Source organism: Lissotriton helveticus, chromosome 3_1, assembly GCF_964261635.1.
Source record: "Lissotriton helveticus chromosome 3_1, aLisHel1.1, whole genome shotgun sequence".
Lineage (NCBI taxonomy): Eukaryota > Metazoa > Chordata > Amphibia > Caudata > Salamandridae > Lissotriton > Lissotriton helveticus.
In genome coordinates, this window is record NC_136061.1 from 185317628 (window position 1) to 185343474 (window position 25847).

Genomic DNA, 25847 nt, shown 5'->3' on the forward strand with positions numbered 1-25847 from the left:
CTTTCTTCCTGAGCAGTGGCCAGGTGAGGTGAGGTTTTCTCTCCCCACAATAAGGGTGAGTGTCTTTCAAGTGTTCATAGCCATATTATAAAGACCTTAGAAACGAGAGTTTGCAGTCTGTGCATTTCTTTTTGTTGACATTATTTGTCCATGTCTCTGTTTCTGTCTTTTGTATTGTGTCTATGCAGGAGAAGATACACTCTTTTCAGTTTGGAAAGCAGATGTAGATCCCACTTTCACATCACTTAAGTAAGTGTTGCAGTAGCACCATAGGTCCTGACGAAAGCCCTTGAGGCTGAAACATGTTGACCGAATAACAACACTGGTGGGTAGCAATTCCTTACATGCTATCAGCATACTGTTTTTAACCATACCACTTTGATGGTCAGCCCTAATAAAGTATTTCATGACATCATCGTAGGTATTTTTAGAATCACTCGGATTATTTTCCTTTTCTTCTTCTTTTTCTTTGAGCACTGCAACCTTAACCCCTCCCGCTCATATACTGTCATCTGTTGGTGAAATGTTCTGGGTCCATCACTAGGCAGTCCTATGGATTGTTTCCAAGGCAGATCCTAGAGGACACCATTTACCAACATATACCCAGATGACGAGATTCCACTTATGAGTGGGCTGATGGGTATCTTTTTCCTCTCCTTGTGTATCTTTCTCTTGTTTCAGTTTTCTTGGTTGTTTCCAGATTAACTGTGTATTCTGGGCATGTAAAGAGGACACTATTTGGTCCCAATAGAGAGTTTTGCTATTTTCTTTTCTCTCCCTGTGTATTTCTTAGACCTTCTGTACCTTCCGTGTGTTTTAGTGTCTAGTTGGGGGACTAGGTATCAGTAGGTCTATAATAATTTTTTCCCCTCGGACCCCCCCTTAACCGTTTATCTCTCTGTAGCAGGAGACCCACCGTAAAGCACTGGGACTCTCCACCACCAAACCCATGGTTCCCTCACTCTATTTAGGGATGAAAGTGCTGATGCAGTCTTAGCCATCTCCGCTGCTCCATTATCTTTGGCAGCTGCCCATATGCCAAAGAACCAAAGCATTCTATGCGACCAGTTAAGGGTGGCCTCCCCAAGGCAGATTTTCCTTCTCTGGGTCTGCCACGCAATGGCACACAACCACAGGAAAAAAACACCATATTTAAAGACTATTTTTGCAAAACAAAAACATAATTCAAGCGGGCAGCCACAACATGGTGGCCTGTTCACTTTTCTAACCATTGAAGCTCTCCCATATGTCCATGCCTTGTGTAATTCATTACTGAGGACTGTATAACTGACTAGTCTAATTGCAGTCATGAAATATTTCAGCAAGTGTATTTTCATGCTTTGCAAGCAGGAAGAATGAAAATACAGAAGTCTGAGCACATGTATGAGGTGGTGGCGCCCAGACAGAACGGTAACTACCAGAGGAAGCATCGTCACCCCAAAAAATCCCAGCTCTCTCAGTAGGACAGGCAGGTCTCTGCCAAACCAGGAGGCTGCCCACCATCCTTTAAATGCCAACCTTACCACCTAACATGCTCATCCTGGCTGGATGTGCCAAAGGTGTTTTTGGAAACCTTTAGTACCATGCGGCTAGAAGCTCAGCACACAGATTGCATTCGGCTCCAAGGTGAAGAGTCATTTACAATATGGTCTACTTAGGAGGAAGGGGAGTAGAAGGTTGCACGAGGCTGAGCATGATCATCAAGTATCCCAGGGGGGCAGAGGAACTTAGCCAAGAACTAGATATCATTCCTTGTTACAAAACAAGTAGCACGGAACAGAAAACTGAGCACAGAAGAACAATGGGCTACTGCAAAGAGGTCAGGTCACCTGCAGCACAGGAAAAAGGGTTCAAGAATAAGCAGCCAGCGGGCCTGCAAGGGTTGGACCGTGAGCGGTCACCAACCTTTGACTTCCTGCCATCTTTTCCTCTAAACTGAGCAACAGATGCTCCAGTCCCCAATCAACTAAGAGCAGGCTAGCTTACAAGTCTGGAGGAAGGGGGACAGGACACACCAGCATTAGCTAGTTGGCGATGGGGGGTTTATGGGACTTAACAGACATATCGGGTTGCAACATAAAATGAAGTCTGCTTACGGATTTAGGAATTGGCAAGTTTGGTGATGGGATCTCTTGCAGAGGCTTGATGCATAGGGCTGCTTGGATGAATAGGAGGTACAAATGACTGACATTCTTCCTTCACATACCCTGATTTTGTCCCCTGTTTGGCCAGAGCCTCTGTCCCTAGTTCACTTAGTATAGTGTTGGTTATTAATCAGCTGCTGTTAATGAGGAATCAATCCAGCGATCTCCAAAATTCCATGTATGATGGGCCATTCATTACATTCATTATGCAGAGAGCCCTCTCTCTCTCTCTCTCTCTCTCTTTCACTGCAGCAGGTAGGGCGTGTCGCGCATCTGGGTCTATAACAGGCTGCAGAGTGATGGGGATGAAAGGCCCATCTGCTAAAGTAAGGATATATGAATCCTGCCCTGTGCATGGCCACCACAAGCACATCTTAGCTGTCTGCTGTCAGCAGCTGCAATTACGAGAAACAAGAACACCAGACGCGTGCTTTGTGCCTGACATTACCAGCTAATTACGCTGATGATGGGATGACCTGGGACGCTGAAATAGGGAATAATAAAACAATGCTAGAGGTCACTGTTGGGTCAGTTAGTGCCAATCCCCTTTGCTAGTTACCTGGAGGGCCAGAGATGCTAATGCCACAGAACAGGGAACAGATCAGCACAGAAACACAACCACCAGTCACATACAATTGTTTCACTCCACAGTTCCAGGTTAGCCATTGGGCTAGCCAATAAAGTTATCATTCAATACAGGAGGTCACCAGCATGTTATAGACTGGCGCACCAGCTCTACGCGTCGGAGATCAAATACAGGTCAGAACTTGGGGCCAAGGCTCTTGTCAGCTGAGTAGAACCAATTCAAGTGTCAAATAGTAGTGTAAATACCTCAATGCATGGTCTACCCATAGAGGAAAGGCAGGTATCAACGTCCAAAGTCCCTACAGATCAAGATTAGAGTTACTACCACTGTGCCATGGGTCACGCTAGTGAAAGTAAACATAAGGAAAAAACAGGTTTTATTTGTAAAACATGCTACACATAAATCTGATCAATGACGTTACAAAACTTAACTTAGTGTAAAAAAAATATAAAAGCACAAACTGTCCGTGACCATGACCATCATGTCAGTTCGCAGCGCTCACTTATGCACACTTTCGTGCACTGGCCACCCATTTCTCCTATTACCGCAATCTCACTCACCGAATTTCACGGACACCCTCACTATGTTCCATATCTTTTTGCCCATCGCCTACCACTGACACGGACTCTTTTTACCATCCCCGATCTTCTGTTCTGCGATGCCTGCTCTTATTTCACACCCACTGTGACCTAACCCTGATGTATGTAGTCTCTCTCTCTCACTCTCTCGCAGACCTACGATCATCCCCCTTGAACCCCTCAATTTTATTAAGCTTCCTTACTGGATCCTTTTGCTTTTCTGATCTCCTCGTCTTTGGTGTTGTCTGCATCTCCATCTCTGGTTTCTATTCCATTCCATTCTTGTTTCTCCATCTTAGGCTTCGCCTTGTTTCAGTATAGTTCATGTCTACCTCTGAAACGTCTACCTTGCTCCCGTGTGCCACTTAGACCTACTTCTAGCTCCAGTTTAGCTCTAGCTCTCTGACCTTCTCTAGTCTAGTTTTTTCTCCCAGACCACCAGTCTTTCTCTCTTGTTTGGAGCAATCTTAGGCCTAGCTTCAGTTTCTCTCTCAGGCCTAGCCAGCTTCTCAGACCTCTTTTTCTGGCCTAGACTGCCTCTCACTCCCAGACCTCCTCCTGTTTCCGGCGTTGTCTGTCTCCCACTCAGACCTCATCCTCTCTTCAGCCTCGCCCTAGTATTGCGTGCTATCGCTTCGGTGGTTGCTGTCGCTGTTGTTGAGTGTGATGAAGCTGCTGGATCCTGAAAGGCCGCGGGCTGAGAAGTGGAATGTGTCCAATCACACGCAAGTGGTGTCCTGAATAAGGAGGGCCATGCCCTGGAGCCGGGGGTGGGCCCGGGAGCGAAACCAGGGGCGGAAGGTTGCTGTTAGGGGGGGCAGAAGGCACAGGAAAAGGTGCCACAGCGCCAGCAGGGATAAGGAAGGCAGGCGTCAGTCCGTAGCGGAGCTGGCACATCCTTGGTGCCGTTGGGCCTTGGTCCCGAGGAGGCTTATGTTCAGTTGTGTTCCGAGTCTCCGGTCCTTGCAGTTCTGCTTGCTCTGGGCTTGGAGACTCGGGTTCTTTCTCTAGGACCTCCTGTAGCTTCTCTAGCTGTGTCCTGCGGAGGTGAGATAGCTGCCTACTGTTCTGAAATGCCTCCAGAAAAGTGTCAAGAGGAAGAGATCCTTCCATGAAACTCTGCAAGTTTTCCTAGAGGAAGATTGAGACAAAAAACGACAATGAGACAGGGTAACTGGAAAGCAAGTACTGAGCAGGAATAACATCACACAATTACGAGAGGAAAGGAAAATGTTACTTACCCTGGAAGCATTTGTTTGAGGCATGCAGGGGTGTAAACTAACATGCTGTGCATACTTCCGCATTCTGGTGCTGACTCACACGTGTACAACTTGTTTTTCTTCAAAGGACATCTTTACAAGTCACAGGATCTAGTGACGCCACTTATTAGTGGTAATGCACATGGGCGTTGGCTCCATTGTTAGGTTATTTTTTCAAGCATGAAGGTAGAGACTGGAGATGGAGCATAGAGACACCGTAAAGATGACCATGCAAAGGAAAGTATTAAAGATAACGAAGGAAAGAATATCTGTAAAAACCACAGACTACCAGGGAGGAGGGCAGGCGCATGTGACTCTTCAGAACTACTTGCCACAAACTGATGCTAAAAGGGTCAGCAACATTTTCTATTTGTGGCATGTGTAGCTGTAGATATACATGCTGTGCACAGACTGAAAAGCAGTCCTTCTAAAAGCGGTGGCCTAGCTTGATCATGTTGTAGAAGACTGGAAAAGTGTACATATGACAGCCTGGCTAACCTCTGCTTGCTGTCTGGCCAGGATCTCCACACAGTAGTGTTTGGTAAAAATGGGAGGGGTGGACCAGTAGCTGCTTTACAGATGTCTGCTAGTAATATTTTACCTGAGAGAGCCATAGATGCCCCTTTATTTCTAGAGGAATACAGTCTGGGGCGACAGGCAGGGTTCTTTTAGCTTTAGTGTAATATGTCTGTATGCACTTGACCAGCCAATAAACACATGCCTTGGAAATGTCACAACCCTTGTGTGGCTTGGAATGTGACACAAATAGCTTTTATGTTTTACAGAAGGGGTTTGTCTTGTTAATATAGTACATTAGCACTCTATTTGACTTTTAAAGTGTGCATAGCACATTGTGCTACTGTCTCTGGATTAAAGAAGACTGGGAGCTCGACTGTTTAATTAAGGTGAAAACGGGAGACTATCTTAGGGAGGAATTTGGGATTTATTTATTTTATTCTGAGAACCACCCTATCATGATGGGCTCGGAAGAAAGGCTCTTCCTAGGTAAGAGCGTGTATCACACTGACTCGCCTGAGGGAAGTAATGGCTATAAGGAAGGCCCCCTTCAAAGAAAGGAATTGGATTGAACAAGAGTGTAGCGGTTATGTAGGAGGGGCCATGAGTCTCAAGAGAACAAAATTAAGATTCCACATAGGATAAGGAGGCGTCTGGGGTGGGATAATCCGTTTGAGGCCATCCATAAAAACCTTGCTGACTGGTATTCTGATCAATAAAGTATGTGGTCCATTTCTGTACGTAGGCAGCTACAGGAGCCACATGGAACTGAATGGAAGTGTGGGTGACGCCTGACATTTGCAGATGAAGGAGGTAACCGATGGTGTCCTGTACAGATGCTGTGAGAGGATTGATATGTTTAGGGAGACAGTAATATACAAACTGTTTCTACTTGGTGGAGTTGCTGAGGGTTGAGGTGCCTGAGAGTGCCACGGTTTGGAGTGAGAAGGTCCGGTCTGTTAGAGACCATCTTGTGTGTAAATAGAGAGAGCTTGAGCAAGGTGGTGTACCATGGTTGACGAGCCCAGATTGGTCCCACAAAGAGGAGCGTGAGGGTTGTCTACGTCAGCCTCTGGACCACAAACGGTAAGAGTGGGAGCGGCGGAATACCACAAGCAAATATTCCTGACCAGTCCATCTATAGTTCATGGCCCATGGACTGTTGGTGTGGTAGTCTGGCACCAAAGTTTAGATATTTAGCATTTTCTCCAATCTATTTGTGGAAACCCCTCACGCTGAAAGTACATAGTAGGCCTTTGGGGATGAGTTTCCGTTCATGAACTTGTTACTGCATCCTGCTGAGCACATATGTCATATCGTTGGTCATTCCAGAAATGTGTTGGATTAGCAGATGTACTCTCTGATGTATCGCCCACTATCAAATGCTCTGGGCTACAGACAACTGCGGCAAGTATGTGCCCCTTCGTTTTTGTAAGTAAAACATGGCAGTTGCGTTGTCCGTTCGGACTAAGACTGTTTTGTCCTGTGCGAGGATGGAAGGCCTGGAAAGCGAGCTGGATAGCCAGCAACTCCGGGTGATTGATGTGGGGGGGGAGAGCTGGGCAGATGTCCACTTCCCTTGAACGGTAAGGTGACTCAAATGCACACCCCAGCCTGTGAGCAAGGCGTCCGGTGTGATGGTCTCTTGTGGGACCGGGTCTAGGAAGGGCTGCTCCTGCAACAAGTTGTTTGTATTCAAACACTGTAGAGAGCAATGTGTGCTGCCCCAAACCAACTCTAGATCCTCCAGATGATGCTCCGCTTCAGATCATTGTGCCACTAGGCACTCCTGCAACAGGTGAATGTGCAGTCTGGCATGAGGAAGTATTGCTATGCAAGATGCAATCATTCCTAGAAAATGCGTCATAGTTCTGATTGTTATTTGCGATCTGACCAAACAGATGTAGCAGGTTTTGAAATGCTTACACTGTTGCTGGACTGGGGTAACCTTTCCCCACCTACGAGTCTATGATGGTCCAGAGAAAGGGCTGTACTTCAAGGGGCTGAAGGTAGGATTTGGTCAAACTGATCATTAAGTCTAGACTGGGCACGGTCTAAGTGCGCGCTGGGCACATTTGCTGTGTGGCGCTTGTGATCAGCTAGTTGCCCAGGTAAGGAAACATGTGGATGCTGCTCCTCCTGAAATGAGCTGCCACCATGGCCAGACATTTTGTAAAGACCCATGGGGCTGTGGTAACCCCAAACAGAGGTACTTTGGTTTGGTAGTGTTGTCCACTCACCACCAACTTCAGGTATCTTGGACGCGCTGGGTGGATGGGTATGTGAAAGTAGGCATCCTTCAGATAGATCGAGGGCGGTCATGAAGTCACCTAGTTGCAGTAGTGCCAGATCGTCTTCTAGAGTCACCATATAAAATTGTTCAGACAGAGTGTATTTGTTGAGAGATCTGAGATAGAGGAGGAGTCTAAGGGAGCTGGCCTTTTTGGGGATAAGTAAGTAAAGGGGGATAAGTAAGTAAAGGGAGTACACCCCTTTTCCGTAGTGTTGTGGCAGAAAAAGTTATTTGGCCCCCTTGGTAAGAAGGGCCTGTATCTGCTCCTGAAGGGGACACAAATGTTCCAGGGATAGTTTGTGGTGGTGGTGGTGGTGGATGTTTGGTGGTGTATTAATGAGTTTAGATAATACCCCTTCTTTATGAAGTCAAGGACTCAGTCACAGGTGATTACTGTCCAAAGGGGCAAAAATCCATGCAGCCTTCCCCAGACAAGTGTTTTGTGGACGGGGGAGGAGGAAAAGACTGTCAGTGTTTTGAAGGAGTAGCCCTTTCCTTTGCCTTCATCATTGTTACCCCAGTATCCACCCCTGTAGTAGCCTCATGAAGGTGACTGCTGCATGAGCCTTGAAAAGGTGGAAGAGGTTTCCGAGGTGGGAGTTTTGGATGCACCATGGTATTGGGAAAGGAGCCGCGAGAAACAGGTGTTTGTAGGATGCCCATAGCTTTGGCGGTGTCAGTATCTTTTTTAGGTTTTTTAGCGTCTTGCTGACCGGAGGGCCGAAGAGGTTCTAGTCTTCAAATGGTACATGTAGAAGGTGTTGGGGGACCTCTGGCTTAACTTCAGAGACTTGCAGCCACAAATGGCAGTGCAAAAGGTTGCTGCTGTTTATACCGAGAGCAGCTGTGTCTGCGGCATCCAGTGCGCAGGAGATTATGGTGTTCGAGATGATATTTCCTTCGCCATCAACTCTTGTCCCTTTTTGAGATACTGTTCTCGGAGATGCTGGACAAGGTTCATGCTCGGATTCCAGTAGGCGTGCTCATACCAGGAGAGTAGACCTATAGACTTAGCGATGCACCAATGCGTAGCAGACTGTGCCTCTACCCTTTTGCAAACAGCATCGATTTTCTTATTCTCCCTGTCCGGAGGGGTGCGTCCCCTATGTGTTAGCTAGTTTGAGCTGCATAAACAAATAGTCAGGGGGTAACTGCCACCGGATGTATGGTAGGTTGGTGGGAGAAGCCTTGAATTTCTTATCAACCCTCAATGTAACAACCCTCACTTTAACTGTCTCGTTAATATTTAAGTGGTCGATCTAACAACTCCCTTGCTACTGGAATAGTGGTATTATACTAGGTTGGTGGCGCCACAGGGAGATGTGCACTTTTCTTGTATACAAGTAAATAGATTACAATTTCCTCACGGTGCTAAAAGGAGAAGAGAACCACTTCCCTCTTCTGTTTAGGCAATGCCACAAAATGTTTGTTACTCCTTAGCACACGTTTTAGTATTAAATGATAATGTTAGATACACGTGTTTCCACAATACAGTTCATCCATCAGCAAATAAAATGTCTTAATCCTTTTGTTCAGGGTTTGTCGCTGTTTATTGAAGAAGACGTCACAGCCAACACGTGTTTCGTCGTACTGGGGAATGTAACCCCCGACTTTTTCAAGGCTGTTTAAAGAAAATGGTAATGTTGTAGCACATTACTTTAGATCATAACATTTGATCAGTTTTTATACATAGCATTTAGGTGGTTTTTTAAATTTAGGTGGTAGTGCAATATTCCATTTGCATTCATAATAAGCATGCTCGTATTGTGACATTATCCGTTCCCACTTTTGGTACAAGCTTATTGGTATTAATAAAGATTCATTTGCAGTGTGATTGTTCTTAACAACCTAGAGATTATGAGCCCATTATAAGGTATGGAGAGACCGGTGATGGTGTCATTATCATTATTCTGGGGGTGACATGCAAAGTTCTTCTAATTGTGATTGTTTTTGTGAAGTATAACGTGGGTTCATGCTTAACTAGGAACCATGCATTTTTGTACCTATTCTCCGTTGCTGTTTCACGTTCTGTGTGAGGAAATATGGAAGCATGATGTAACTCCTGTTTGGAACTTCTAGTACCACACAAGTGCTATTTATGAAAGGATTTTGAACTTTTACTCACGTTAGTTGAGGTGATACTTCCAACCCTCAAGGGGTTCTGGTGTGGATATCGTGGGTGCTATTCAAGCTTTTGGTGATATGAAGACCAAAATAATGGTTCTCTATCTGTAAGTTATAATTCATGTATCAGATTTTATGCCATTCTGACTTCAATTGACTTATTTTTAAACTCGCGCTGTCTTTTAGTAACATTATCATCTCGCCCTCTATGTATTAGGTGGGCTCACTGTTTAACAAAAGGTGTTCCCAGGTTGTTTTTTAAGTCTACCGCGTATATAAGTTACATATGCCGTATAATGCTCCCCATTAAGAGGTATTTTGTTGACAGTGCCATGTTATTTTAAGAGTGCGAGATGCTTTGCCAATCATGGATGTGCTCCCCGTCTCGTACCCCGATCTGCTTATCGCTGCATAACTTTCGTATTTTCCATTTTCTCCATGGTGCTCCCCACATATCCTTCCCCATGTCCATAACTTAAACCCCAAGTTTGTATATTCGTATCGGCTTCCCTTTAAATTTATTGTAGTTCTGACCTGCCCCCGCGTCTCACCCGGGTCTCACACACTAGCGTGGGGACCCGCCCTTCGGGTGGTTAGTTCAAACCTTCGCGCTCTCCACTCTTACCTTCTCGTTGTTTTCTACCGGGAGTAAATCCGTCCCGCCTGCCTCGCGTAAGATGCAGCGTCTGTTTTGAAAGACTGGCGCCACGTATTTAACTCGGAAGCGCTGCCCCATTACTGGCAGGCGTCACTTCCTGGTTGCTTCAATCTGAAGCCTATTACCGGCATTGCCATTCTTGACTGCAACTACGGCAGCCATTTTAGAATTCCCTTTGCGTTATTGGAGTCAGTACATGTTGTGGTTTTTCCCACGGTATAGTAAAAATAACACAACACCAAAGCACGATTGAAATCACGGGAGGGGGGCTTTAGCCACCACCGATTTGATGCCCTCACGTGTGAAACACAGGATAAAGTAGAAGGGGGCACAATTGAAATTGAAATTATTACCGGTAACACTTAAAGCATGTAAACTATTATTTGTTTGAAGGGAGATATTTCTCTAATAAAAGTAAAATAAGGACAGCGTTTTAAAAAAATAGAATTGACTAAAAGATTGCGACATATATATTGAGCGGAAATCATTTAATTAATATATCCCATGTCTAGGAAATAAAACGTGACAATATCTAATATATAAGTTTAGTCCCTAAATAGCGGGATACCGTGGGAAAACCACAACATGTACTGACTCCAATAACGCAAAGGGAATTCTAAAATGGCTGCCGTAGTTGCAGTCAAGAATGGCAATGCCGGTAATAGGCTTCAGATTGAAGCAACCAGGAAGTGACGCCTGCCAGTAATGGGGCAGCGCTTCCGAGTTAAATACGTGGCGCCAGTCTTTCAAAACAGACGCTGCATCTTACGCGAGGCAGGCGGGACGGATTTACTCCCGGTAGAAAACAACGAGAAGGTAAGAGTGGAGAGCGCGAAGGTTTGAACTAACCACCCGAAGGGCGGGTCCCCACGCTAGTGTGTGAGACCCGGGTGAGACGCGGGGGCAGGTCAGAACTACAATAAATTTAAAGGGAAGCCGATACGAATATACAAACTTGGGGTTTAAGTTATGGACATGGGGAAGGATATGTGGGGAGCACCATGGAGAAAATGGAAAATACGAAAGTTATGCAGCGATAAGCAGATCGGGGTACGAGACGGGGAGCACATCCATGATTGGCAAAGCATCTCGCACTCTTAAAATAACATGGCACTGTCAACAAAATACCTCTTAATGGGGAGCATTATACGGCATATGTAACTTATATACGCGGTAGACTTAAAAAACAACCTGGGAACACCTTTTGTTAAACAGTGAGCCCACCTAATACATAGAGGGCGAGATGATAATGTTACTAAAAGACAGCGCGAGTTTAAAAATAAGTCAATTGAAGTCAGAATGGCATAAAATCTGATACATGAATTATAACTTACAGATAGAGAACCATTATTTTGGTCTTCATATCACCAAAAGCTTGAATAGCACCCACGATATCCACACCAGAACCCCTTGAGGGTTGGAAGTATCACCTCAACTAACGTGAGTAAAAGTTCAAAATCCTTTCATAAATAGCACTTGTGTGGTACTATAAGTTCCAAACAGGAGTTACATCATGCTTCCATATTTCCTCACACAGAACGTGAAACAGCAACGGAGAATAGGTACAAAAATGCATGGTTCCTAGTTAAGCATGAACCCACGTTATACTTCACAAAAACAATCACAATTAGAAGAACTTTGCATGTCACCCCCAGAATAATGATAATGACACCATCACCGGTCTCTCCATACCTTATAATGGGCTCATAATCTCTAGGTTGTTAAGAACAATCACACTGCAAATGAATCTTTATTAATACCAATAAGCTTGTACCAAAAGTGGGAACGGATAATGTCACAATACGAGCATGCTTATTATGAATGCAAATGGAATATTGCACTACCACCTAAATTTAAAAAACCACCTAAATGCTATGTATAAAAACTGATCAAATGTTATGATCTAAAGTAATGTGCTACAACATTACCATTTTCTTTAAACAGCCTTGAAAAAGTCGGGGGTTACATTCCCCAGTACGACGAAACACGTGTTGGCTGTGACGTCTTCTTCAATAAACAGCGACAAACCCTGAACAAAAGGATTAAGACATTTTATTTGCTGATGGATGAACTGTATTGTGGAAACACGTGTATCTAACATTATCATTTAATACTAAAACGTGTGCTAAGGAGTAACTAACAACTCCCTTGACCACCATAGGGAGGTACTGTAAGGAGCGTTGAGTGGAGGAGAGGGTCTCCATGAGGAAATCATCTTCCTCAAGCTGCAATCCAAATCTATCTTGTGAAAGGTGACTGCCCTGTGCAGGACCTTGTGACATTATCTGGAGGACAGGGCTTTTTGGGAGTTAGGTCTGGGTCTGTACCTGCTGGAGGCTCTGTGTCAGTTATCCCAGTGGTCTAGACCCTTTGGGCGAGAAGTAGGGTCTTGAGGTTCACAGGGTAGCAATGGACTGTCCCCATCCAGAGCGTGAGGAACACTTTGGTGAGTGTTGAGGAGAACCCACAGGAAGCAAAGGGGAGGAAGGATAAGGTGTAGAAAGAGGATGTGGGAATGGAGGAGAAGGACAAGCAGGAGGCAGTGGAGAGGCAGCCCTGTTGTGTCTCAGGTATTTTGGGAGTGGGTGCCACAGGAGGATTGAGGACTTCCTCAAAAGTCAATTTCCTCTTCTGAGGGACTGGGTCTTTCTAGGATCCAGGCTGGAATTGGATCCATTGCTGCTTAGGTTCTTACAGCAGCTGAAAGATTGGTTGTCCAAAATCCTCAGAAGCAGTGGAGGATGCAGCTGCAGATGGCGGTCTGGATGGAGCCAAAGAGGTATGACATGGAGATGCGCTACGGTCTATTTTGGCTCTGAATGCTTTGGGTCAGGATGTGTCGGCTCTGAATGCTTCCGGCCCACTAGCTTCAATTCAGATGGCGACTGAGCATGAGTCTTCTGACCCGGGTTCAGATGGTGGCTGAGCATGCGTCTTCAGACGTCTGGTGCTGCTTGGAATGTCACTGTCGAATATTGCAGGAAGGCAGTGGTGCACCGCAGGGCTTAGAGGTAGCCCCGGAGGTTGAGGCTGGTGCCTCTCTTTGGCCCCCAGCCGCGTACCAGGAAACGCTGCATATTTATCCAGCAGTCGGAGGTCCCTTCGGTGTTCCTCGGGGCGCCGACACAGGTCTTAGGCTTGGCGTAACAGCCGGTGACTGGTCTCCACGCAGTGAGTACTCTGGCATGATGCGGGAGGGCACCGCTTTGCCTGATTCAATACCCTTTCCACCCCTAGCCCTACTCTTAAGCACTAACCCATTTTTCCCTACTTACTCCCAGATTGTGCATTGCATCAGTACTTCGACCCCGGCTTCCATGAGGTACGCGATTTTGCGTTTTAAGTAAGCCCTTTGTTTTCCTCACCCTCCGTCAACAGCATTTCTTTTGTATACGCCGTTACCAGCGTGCATGCTTTTACCCATCTAACGCACTCACTGAGTGGTGTGAGAGCGTAGACACCGGCACTTTCCGAAAATTAACAGTGTGGATGAGTAAGATATTCACAGGTTGAATATCGTTTGGGAGTTACTATGCGACCTGCACAACTGAACTCCCCCGTGTAGTTTTGATTCTGTACGAGTGCGCCGACACTCACTTTACTACTATTTTCAGTGGGTTGTAATGCATGGTCATGGACGGATGTCCTATTGATTATGCCCATCAGTGCCGCAGAGTATATGTGGCATTATATGCGTGATTTCCATTTGGAGGTCATCGAACACACCGTGTATATTTCCACATTGATAAGCACGGGTTGTGAACAGAGGAGCACATTTTTCCTTAGACACTTGTTATGCAATTGATTATGTTTTGCGATTGTTTGTTTTTCTTTTCAGATTTTCTCTTTCAACAATTGAGAAAGGGAACACCTAACTGTGAGTACACGGTTGGGCTTCACAGTGACCAAGGGTAGGGCACACCTTAGCGTGTGTAGACCGCCCTGGCCACACTCACTAGTCCTGACGAAAACCTGCAAACTTCCTCCTAGCGGTTGAAACATGTAGACCTTTTTAATTTCACTTTTCCACTATTTAGATACCGAAGGTCAATTAACCCTAGCACGGCATTGCTAAGAACCTTTTAACATTGTCCAGTTGCTCCAGAATAAACGTTTTTTCTAAAGGGGTTAAATCTGGCCAATTTATAATTCACTCACTTGCCTTTAAAAAACACCTGTTCCACTGTAATCAGGTGTCGTAGCACACCCGAACAGCACTCAGCTGTTTGGGTGGGACCCTAATGATGAAGCATGTTACCAACTAGGTTGGTGAGTGAGGGGTCTTCTTAAAAAAGGAGAACTTCGTCTTTTTGTGTTACCTCGTTTTTTGACTATACAGACATTACCCGTCTCTAGGGTGTACTCCTCTTATGGTTTGATTCTTCCATTTTAAGGGTACCAGGAGTATTCCCGTACAAAATACCCTTTCTCTCTTCTTTGTTCAGAATAAGGTTTTACAACTGACATCTGCTTTTTAGGAACAGCTGTAGACCGTATCATGGCTTCTGGCCTGTACTCTCAATTTGTGTGTTGTAAAAGGCACTGCACTGATCCATGTTGGACTAAAAAATATGTTCAATTTCACTACAAGGCTGACTGTGGTGGTACAGGACTGTTCTGATATAAATAAACCAAAAGAGGTGTAAGGAACAAACAAAAAGACTTACTATGTATGAACATCTACACATATGCATCTGTTGTCCCATCTCCACATATAACTGTATCTACTCCCTTTACACACCCATTCTGAATACCCTTTGCAAACCTCTTGTACCCAACCTCTCACATAACCAACACAGCACTGAACACACACACACACACACACACACACACACACACACATCTCTCTCTCTCTCTCAACCTCTCTCAACCTCTCTCAACCTCTCTCAACCTCTCTCAACAATGGCTAACTACCAGTTTACCAGACCTGCAAATGGGAGAATGCTACTTCTCCCATTAGAATCCACTGCTGCTCTTTTCCTCACAGAATGAGGAAATCTCATTGAAAGGTGCTATTGTTGGGTACTTGTTTTAAGGTATGAATTTTTCCAGGCCATCTGATGCAGCCACAGTGGACCTAAGTAACACCTTGACAGGGTGTACTGAGACCCTAGCAGGAGTGAAATTCCAACTCCAAACGGCACTAGGTTTATAGATTTCCGTGGGAGATTTGTCTCAGTAAGCACAACACCATAAAACTTTGATCCTGTTCTGTGGCGCTCTGAGGGCTGAATAATCCACTGTGATATAGTAAGAAGTTTACCAAGTTTTAACTGTTCACCAGTACAAAGGACTTCAGGTCTTGTCACTGGGTGCATTCCCAATTCTTGCTCAACCATCAATGTAGCTTTTAAGTCCAAGCAGACCTCCTGCATTGGTACAGACTATTGTCCCTAAAATGAGCTCAAATCTAGTCCCAATACAAGTGCTTGGCATATGAACATGTCCTATATTAGCAAGAATTTCAAGTGAAATATATCACACAATTTCAAGAGGACGATTTCGAATTTAACATAGACAGGATCCTTCAAAGAATAGGCAAATTCCTTCCCTTCTAGATAGCTATTTAACAGTACAAAGGACTTCAGATCTTGTCACTGGGTGCATTCCCACAAAGTATGTGCACCTGGAGGGATTACATTTTAAGTCAGTGGTTGACACTTCTGGAACAGGAACAGGGACCCATACATCGGTACCAATAAGCGATGACAAAATAGATACTGTGCCAAGTCCCAAATCACGCTTACCTAGATATGACATTAGTTTTTCTGACACTAAGTTGATGGTCTCCTCCTGTACCACGGTTGTCCTCAACATCTTCAGCTGGATTCCCACACAGAAAGGAGAAGAATATACTGGATGAAAGTTCCCCAATCAAGGCAGACGAGGCTACTGAGGGTTAGCTGTCAATTATTTTGGCCGAATCAGTAAATAGATCCAAACCGAGAAAAACACTAATCCAATGACTACAAGAGTAGTAATAGAGCAAAGCGTAAATATGACGGAGTGGAGGAGAAGTTATTCCATGCGTCTTGCAAAGAGCAGAAAATATAAGAGTTAGTCTGATATAGTTAGTGATGCATAAGTAAGGGTAAAGATGACCTTGCAGAGAGGGGTGGATCAAGCTGGCCTCCTTTATAAAAAGATGGCATCTTTGGGGGCAACTATTCCAGTCTAGGTTAGAGTGAGGGAGAGCAAGAAAGTTACATTAAGCAGTGTATGATACCACAAGCTCTAAGGTAGCCACATGTATGATATCAATATTGTATACACCAACATGTGCCCTAATCTTTTATGCATTCAAATAGTTTATCAGTTTTATCACAGACTGTCAATTGCCTCAGTATTTAGGTACAAGACCATATCTATATTGGATGAGTTATAATAAATATGTAACTGGCGAGGACCAACATGGCTGAAACTGGGCTAGGTGCAGTGGCTCTGCAGACAGAACTGGGCTGTTCGTACTGTTGTAGGCCCATGGCAGATTTGCATATGGTTGGTCACAATCTGTAGTGGCAAAATGAGCAATAGAACAGAATGGAATGTGTACCACAGTAAATACCAGTCACCAAGATGAATTCAGGCACTCTACCCATCACTTTCTTGTTTTACCTGATACTACTGGTGTGACTTCTAATATAACAAGCATTGGAAAACCCAATACCCTTAAACAACCAATAACCTATAAACAGTTTCAACATAGGAGGGTAGCTACAACATAAAAAAAATAGATAAAGGGATAAAGAATGGAAAAAAAACATTAGCAAAGTAAAGTATTGGTCTACAGCCCTGCCACTGTAGCCCACTTCTTTTTAGGCGGAGAGCCAATGGAGGCAGGGGTAAGAATTACCCAATAATGTATCCGGTGTTGGGTGGAAGCAAAACATGAATGTTTGCTGAAAAGATCAATAGATAAAGAGGGCTGACCCTAAGCCATTCAGTGAACAAATGTACATGTCTTTTACTTATGCATATTAAAAAAATTGCAAGAGGTAAGCGAGACCGCTAAGGTGGTCTCTAGGCCAGACCTACAAATGTAAAATTAAAATAAGAAACAGTAGCTGTAAAATTTGCCAGTCTTATTATAGGTCTATCAAATCCAGATCTCAAAAAGAAATTGAGGGCCTTGAGCACGACCAGTATGAACATGGACAGGCATCTGCACTCACCTCGGATTCAAACTCGGCGACATCCAGCTCATCTTGCAGACTGCAGAGGGCAGTGGGCAGATTCCACGTCTGTAGATGCATTTCTAAAAGAGAAGAAAACACAAGTAAGGATAACTTTGTTCAGAGGTTGTGCCTTAGTGCGCAGAGAGTGGTTTCCTAGAGCTTTAAAAAAATAAAAATTAGCATTCAATTTTTTTTTTTAAATCGTCATTAAAAACCAGCACAGCTCTCGTGCCACTATCTATAGCCTTTCTAGAAGCACATCTCTTGCTTTAGTACTGACCTACAACTCCTACAGCATTGACATAAAGCAAAGCTCTAGTGTCCGTAACATCACCCGCCACGCCTTTATCCATAATAAACATTTTTTTTTAGAATACAGATTTTATCAGCTACGGATGCAAGTTTAGCACGTCCATAAGTAATGAAATCAATGATGCCTTTACCAGAAGTGAGCTCACCCCTCAGTTATCCTTGTGTATCAGCACTGAACCCAGGTACAGTTTTTATATCCGCTCTGACCCCTGCACAGGTCATGTAGCAGTATCTCAGCCAACTCCCTCATCATAATTCTTGCTCAACCATCTATGTAGCTTTTATTTTCAAGCAGAGCTCCTGCTTTGGTACGGACACTTGTCCCTAAAGGGAGCTCAAATCTAGCCCCAATACCATTGCTTGGCATATGAACATGTCATATATTAGCAAGAATCTCAAGTGAAATATATTACACAATTGCATGAGGACTATTTCGAATTTAACATTGACAGGATCCTTCAAAGAATAGGTAAATCCCTTTCCTTCTAGATAGCCGTTCCAATGTCCCTAATGGGCTGTGTAGTGTTTTCTAAAATGGCACTGCTCCCTAGATACCTATATGCGTTTCAGGAGGTAATCAGTCTGCTACCTAGAACAATATTCCAAAAGATGGTATGCTGAACACATAGGTGTGGGCTGGAGCCTGCCCTAGGAATAAATTCACCTCTCAAACTTGTGTAAGACTAGGGCAGAGTTGCACTCCCAGATTTCATGGACCATTTCCTGGCACTTTAACTGCAGTATTTGCCCCAGTGGTTAGAAAAAGCACCCAATTGAGAGCCAAAACTTCTGGCAGGGTGCTACCCGGTAATTGAATGAAAGCTCATATTTGATGCCCAGACCACAGATGGGTTAGCAGAGAAACCCTTAGGCAGCTGTCAAAAAAAAATATGAAATGGGTCCCCTTAAAATCGGAAGCAGAAATCCGGGATCATACACACTTTTATACACTCAGACAGGAGGTGGTGGCTGCAGGGTGAATAGTAGTTGGATGTCAAACATTAAGAGATTAATATGAAGCAGATATTGTCACATTTGAAGAAGCTAGGTACAAATTTGCACTCAGTGTGGGACAGATCCTAATATGTGCAAGTTACAAGGGCTGCAAGATTACACGGAGTTCTCTGGACGCCTGACTCACCAAATCCATCACGACTACCATTACTAACCTTACACAAGAGAATATATGTATATTTTCGTGGCATGTTGTACTTGTTGTGCTGTAGATTCACATGCTGTGCATTCCTGCCATCTAGTTTTGGGTCTGAGTTGTGCAAGCTGTTTTTCTTCGAAGAAGTCTTTCGAGTCAGGAGACAGAGTGACTCCTCTTCTCAGTGATACTGTGCATGGGCACCAACTCCTTTGTTAGATTGTTTTCCCGCAGTGAAAGTTGTGAAAGGGTGTGTAAGGAGTTTGAAGAGTGGGTCAGAACAAGATGTCCATGCTAAATTTAAGTGTATCCCATAAATATATAATGTAACTACAACAGCCATAGGCGTGCAGGGAGGACGCATGTGAATCTATAGCACTACATGCCACAAACAGATGCTAACAGGGTAAGTAACATAATTCGTTCGAAGGCATGTGTGGCTGTAGGTGCACATGTTCTGCATAGACTGTAAAGCAGTCCCTCCTTAGAAGCGGTGGCTAGCCTATGTAATTTACAGTTGTTTGAAAAAGGGTACGCAGCACAGCCTGACCTACATTGACTTGTTGGCGTGCTAAAACATGCACACAGTAGTGTTTAGCACGTGTGTGGGGTAGACCATGTAGTTGCCTGACAAATATCAGCTATACGAATATTTCTTAAAAATGCAATAGTAGCTCGCTGTTTATGAGTGGAATGTGCTTTGGGAGTAACTGGTAAAGGTGTTTTAGCCTTAATGTAGCAAGTCTGAATACATTTGACTATCCATCTGGCTATGCCTGATTTGGATATAGGGTTGCCTTTATGAGGTTAACTGGCTACCGATAGTTGGTTTGTTTTCCTGAAAGTTTTAGTTCTATCTATCTATCTATCTATGTAGAACATGAGTGCTTGTTTTACATCTAAAGTATGAAGAGCTCTTTCTGCCACATAATTCGGGTTAGGAAAAAGAAACAGAGCTCAATGGAGGTGAAACTGAGAGACTAGGAATTTAGGATTAGTATGAAGAACCAGCTTGACTATGTATTTGGAAGAATGGTTCTTCTAAGGTTAAAGCCTGGAGCTCACTAATATGCCGTTAATGTGAGTTAATGGCACCTAAGAATGCCACTTTCCAAGAAAGAAATTGAAGGTGTAGGAGTGAAGAGGCTCAAAAGGGGGACCCATGAGGCTAGTTAAACAATGTTAAGGCTCCAAGAGGGTGCTGGAGGAACCAGAGGAGGAATGACTCTTTTCATACAGTCCATGAATGCCTTAATGACTGGTATTTTGAACAGTGAGAGATGCTGTCTATTTTGGAGGTAGGCAGCCATTGCATCTAGGTGTAACCGAATGAAAGTGTTGGCTAAATTAACCCGTCTCAGATGTGTCTGTAGTGGGTGTTAGGAGAGAAACAGTGTCTAGAAAAGGACACCCCTGTAGCAGGTTGTTGGGGTTCCACCATTGTAGAGACCGGTGAGTGCGGCAGTCTATCAACACTACATCTCCGAGGTGACCCTGTGATTAAGACCACTGGCGAGCTGGACATTGCTGCGGGGATGCATGAGCAACCTTGCATAGGGAACTTTTGCACTGCAAGAGGCCATCATTCCTAACAGACTCATCACCGTCTGAGCTGTGAGATTTGTTTGGTTGGAACTGTGGTAGAGTTACCTGAAATTTCGGAACTCAAGCGGAATTGGGATACGGTAGCCATAACAGGGTGTTAGAATTGCTCCTAAGTAAGGCTGCATTTGGAGAAGATGAAGTTGAGACTGGGGGACATTTATTGTAAACCCTAGTCTATGAAGTAGATCCACTGTCAATTGAGAGTACTGTTGACACTGTAGGTGGGTACTGGCTTCGATAAACCAATCGCCCAGGTAGGGGATTGTGTGAACGCTTAGATTTCACAGATGTGCTGCAGCTACTGCTAAACTTTTCGTGGAAACTCAAGATGCTGGGGTCACTCCAAAAAATTTGAATTGGTAATGTTTGTCCGCTATGACAAATCTGAGGTTTTTGCAGCATGCAGGATGTATTGGTATATGGAAATAGGTCTCCTTTAGGTCCACTGTTGCCACAGAGTCGCCCTTGAAGTGGAATAACTGCTTGTAGAGTAATCATATGGAAATGTTCTGATAGGATGTATTGGTTGAGGGGTCGGAGATCTAAGATTGTCTGAGTGACCCATACTCTTTGGGAATGAGAAAAAATAGAGAATATACACCTGATCCCTGCTGTTAAAGCGGGACAAGTTCTATAGCTCCTTTGAGAAGAAGGGCTTTGACTTCTTGTTTGAGAAGGGTCAGATGATCTTGTGATAACCTGCGAGTTCGAGGAGGGATATAAGGTGGTGTGGTAATGAGCTCCAGAAAATAGCCATGTTGGATAATCGCTAGGCTAGTACCCATTGGTCTGTGGTGATGGATTACCAGACTGGGTGGAAAGATTGTAGTCTGATCCAGACAGATGTGGGATGATCGGGGGGGAAGGACTGGGTAGTCACTCCTTTGCAGTAGGTTTTGCTCCGTGTGTGGGGGCACCTTAAGAGTCCGGTGGAACTTGACCCCAGATAAAGAGTGGGTCAGAAGGAGCCGCCTTGCATTTTTTTGTCTACATGTGGGGTCATAACTCAGGCGAGGACGGGCTCTTAAACAAGCATTGACGTAGCCAATAGGTCTCGCCTTTGGGACCTTTTAAGTGTTTTGCCAGACCTATTGGCTTTGCCAGACTCTTTGTTTTACCCTATGGTCACAGGTTTGAAATCTCATGGCCGTTCAGCTTTTCATCCCTCCGAGGTCGATAAAACAAATATCAACTACCAGTGACATTGGATTACCAAATCTGACAAATCCATAGGATGCTTTCACCGCTGTTGGTTTCTACAACAATATGTTTTCTATTGAGCCCTGACTACACAGCAGCATGTTATTGTAAGACAAATAGCTAATCTGCTAAAGGAAATCCTTTTTTTTTTTATTCATAAATTAAAACTAACTCCCGTGAAACAAGCGTAAAACGCTGAAGAAGTATGTGCGCATTTCTGGTGGGGGGAGGGGTAAACAGACGTGAGTTAATCCCAATTGGCGCTCGCGCCAGCAGTGATCTTACGGTGCCGTAACAGTATGAAGCAGAAGGTGTATTTTAGTCTATGAGAGAAGTATTGAAAGTTATGGGCTAGGTGTGAAGACGTCTACACCAAACAGGGATTTCCACCAGATTTTGAAGGCAGAGAGCGAGGCAGCCGAGAAGCGAGAGAGGATTGGATAAACACTGAACTCGTTTCTGCCGCTGCCAGTGAATTAAAGCTGTGAGTGAGGACTAGTTTGGGCATGTGTTACCGTGTTTACAGCAACTGATGCCAGGGAGCCAGATTTGTGTTTCTAAGAAGAATGTACAAAAGGGAACGCTTACAGAGCTGGTTGCTGTGACAGTGTAAAAGTGTTTGTGTTCAGACGGGGTGGAAACGAAATGCATTTTTTTTGAAACTTGATTTCTAAGTGCATACAATTGTGGGCATTAACAGAGCTCCTGCACTCTCCAAAATTATAAACGCTTAACTGGAAAAAATCTGTCATAACTGGTTGCAGGCATGTGATTCGGCTGTGCATGACGGTGGCTCGCCATTACCCTGGGCGCTATGAGTAACTTATGCGTGAAGGAGGAATTCGCAAGGAAGGGCATAGTTTTGCGAGGTATCTTTAGAATGTGTTCCGAGCCAAGCAGGGGACCAAACCTTTGCACACGACCAACGAAGTACCACATGCTCGTTTTTTCCATTTATTTCAGGGTTATAAATACCGGGGAATGCGAATCCGCTTTGCATGCAGCAATAAGCTTGTAGCGAGCATATTACAGGAGATTCTGTCCACTGCAGCCTATCCCTGTTAGAGAACAGATTCCAGAAAAATAGGATTGCTAAATTTACTCGGCTTCGAAAGTGAAAGCAATCGGGAAGAAATAGGATCAAGAACAGATGGCACCATGCGCGCCCCTGCTCGCTCCCGCAAGCTGGAGGCCATGGGACACGCACGAACAGTTAAAGCTACCAGAAAGAAACATGATCAAGAACAGATGGCACCATGCACGCCCTTGTTCTCTCCCGCAAGCGCTAGGCTAGTGTTTATTAAAGAAAACATGCTGCGCACGCCTCCTGCTGTCCACGCTAATTTTAAACAGATGGCCGCTGCGCGCCGCTGCTCGCTCCCGCAAGGTGGATGCCAGCACAAGCATGGTTGTAACAAAAGTACAGACCGATTTCTAAAGGTCATCTCCTAGAGAAGCGCTTGCGCGCTGCGCTAGGCTCGAGCTAAAAATCTCAGCATGGCTCATCATGCCAGGAAGCATGGGTAAATACTGAGTGTCTCCATGCATGGAAGAGAGGGTCTCAAACAAAAAAGTCCTGTTCTAGGGACTCTTTGTCCAGCTCAACATTGTGGAAACCAGCTGCCCTAGCAACTACTTGTTGAAAAGAAGTGCCATCTTCTGGAGGGGAGATATAGACCCAGATCTTTGGGGTAAAGGGATCAGTGGTGTATGCATCCCATGGGTTAGGATCCCCTAATGGTCCTTGTAACTACCCCATCATCTGTACCTAGTGACCTTGGTGGGAAAGTATCAAGTGGAACAGTGGTAGAGATGTAGGTGGGGAAGGAGGGCGTGATGAGGGGGTGGTGGAGGAGGACCCGGGTGTGTAGGCTTGGTGGCTTTGACCTTCATCTTCCTTTTTGAGGGACAGTGCTGTCTGGTTCCTCTTGAAAGGACGGGTGCCTCTTCGGTGGTGGTGAAGCAAGTATCCATCCTGTACTTTCCTGGATCAGAATTTTCTATTATCAAATGTTCATCTTCTTGAGAATGGGTTCAACCGGAGACATGAAAGCCAATGAAGACTTAAAGGCTTTCAGCTCCGTAATTTCGGGACCAAAGCTTTTGGTGTGAAACAGAGTTTTTTGCTCTGTACCAAAGTAGATGTGGTTGGTTGCCGGCTCGATCCCAAAGGATATTCCCTGTCCGAAGAGGTCGATGCAGAAGGCTTGGTATCAGTTTTCGGTGCCCAACCAGAGGGCAGGGCATCTGAAACAGTCTTTCGGGTCTGACCATGGCCAGAAGGCAGTGGTGGTCAGGCGATCTCTGTATGCGAATTTTTGGAGGCTTGCTTGGTTATTGTAGCAGGGTCAGGGGCCATAGTACTCACATGCTGATTGGATGGAAGGATACGCCTTTCAATATCGATCTCACGTCAGAACCAGAGCTTTCATCAGGGGAGAGAACCCCTTGTTTGTCCTTTGAAGCTGGTTGTTCCTGGGCGTGCTCCTCGCTGAAAAAGCCAGGGTGTCATCTTCGCTTCTGCAAGACATTTCCAATCAACACTCCTTTTGATCATAAAGGGTTTTTCTTGGACCAAAAGGACTTGCTAGGACTACTTCTAGGACCGCTTCTACCCCCTACTTCAAGGATTAAACAAGTTGCCAATCCGCAAGCGGATCAGATTTAAAAACTGCTGTATTGTGCATAAATCACTAAATGGCAATGGACCTAGCTACTTAGCAGATAGGTTTACCTGTTCCTTTCAGAACACTCCGCTCTGGTTCTAAGTCGCTACTCCGGGAACCTCGTGTTAAGAAATCAGGCACAGGTGGGGAATCCTTTTACCTAGCCCCTTCCTACTGGAATCAACTTCCCAGCCACATTCGGAAATGCCCAGACTATCCACTACTTCAAATACTCTTAAAACTGAGCTCTTCTGAAATCTCTTCTCCTTCCTAACTGTTGCACTTCCGCAGCACGGAGATACACCTCCAGGGATGATTCGGGCGCTTTATGAGTTATAAAATAAATAAAGAGTCAGCTTCACGATGGTCCAGCGAAAGACACAAGTTGCACATAAGGTGTTCATCGAAGTGTGGCTATTTCGCGTGGCAACGTGGGCAAAATCTGAAGAGTGTGTATTCCATCATAAGGGCATCTTCGATGGAAACGAGTGTACTTTGGAGTAGGCCCGAGACAGGCAGTACCCTGAAGGCCAGAGGTCGAAGTATAAACTGACAAAACTTGAGAGCAGCGCAGAAGTGAAAATCACGGTCGAAACAATACCATTGTAAACAGTAAAAGAACTGAAGAATCCTACCGAACGGAGTTGAAACAGGCATCAGAGGCACACACGTTTGAAACAGACGACGGAGAGAAAAAAAAACAATGAAACAGAGAAGTTGATGCCCAAGCGCAGTATCACCAAGAGGAGTCACTCGGTCTCGTGACTCAAAAGACGTATTCAAATTAAACATGCACAGCTCCGGAGTCCGGACCCAACACTAGATGGCCAGAGTATGTAGAGCATGTGTATCTACAGCCATACATGCCATCAAACACGAACACACGCACACACACGAACAAACATACAAACACACAAAAACACACACATCTACATCCCGTCCCCCCCATTGAGGATTGCACAGAACCTCCACTGACAATCTGGCCGGAATAGGATAACAGGACGTCATTTACATGCGCAGAGTGGAGCTGGATTTTGGGGTACTAGTGACTAGTAATGTAAAATACCACCTCACCCAATTTAAAATATTATCTTTCACCTAAAGTATTCAACACAATACCCGGAGCAATTTCTTGAGGCTCTACCTGCTAATACACGGACCTCGTTCAAGCAACACCCCCACCTAATGATACAGTCCGCTGTACAGCTCGCTTGTGCCTACCATAGGTCGCCAGAGTTTAGGGTGCAATCTGTAAAAATTCCTCCTAACGCTCACAAGACCTATTCCAAACCAGGGGAGAGTAAGATCCCAGGAGCAAATAAAAATTCAGTAAAATCTCCAGTAACCCCCTTCGATACCCAGACAGGACCTCAGTGTTTCCAATGTTCCGAGTGGGGTCATATTGCCAGGAAATGCCCCCTCAAGAGCGATGGTGTAGAACCAAATGAAGTTGTACTATCGCGCGGTAGAGTACTTACCAGAGGGGGACCCCGGGGACACTGTAAGAAGACCATACATCTCAATGGTAGGCCGGTAGGTTCCCTGGTAGATACAGGGTGCCACAATACCATTGTCTCTAGA

General features: G+C 44.8%; 1 protein-coding gene across 1 annotated transcript in view; it reads right to left on the reverse strand.

Annotated features, from left to right (window-relative positions):
- Positions 1-3089: 3089 nt before the first annotated feature.
- The window catches only part of VPS37D (VPS37D subunit of ESCRT-I), a 150141-nt gene continuing 127383 nt past the window's right edge, over positions 3090-25847 (reverse strand). The window contains exons 3-4 of the mRNA XM_078679570.1: positions 17331-17413; positions 3090-4439 (exon numbers count right to left, since the gene is read on the reverse strand). Of these exons, the coding sequence (XP_078535696.1) occupies positions 3936-4439; positions 17331-17413 (587 nt within the window). The 3' untranslated portion in view covers positions 3090-3935. The remainder of the gene's footprint in view (positions 4440-17330; positions 17414-25847) is intronic.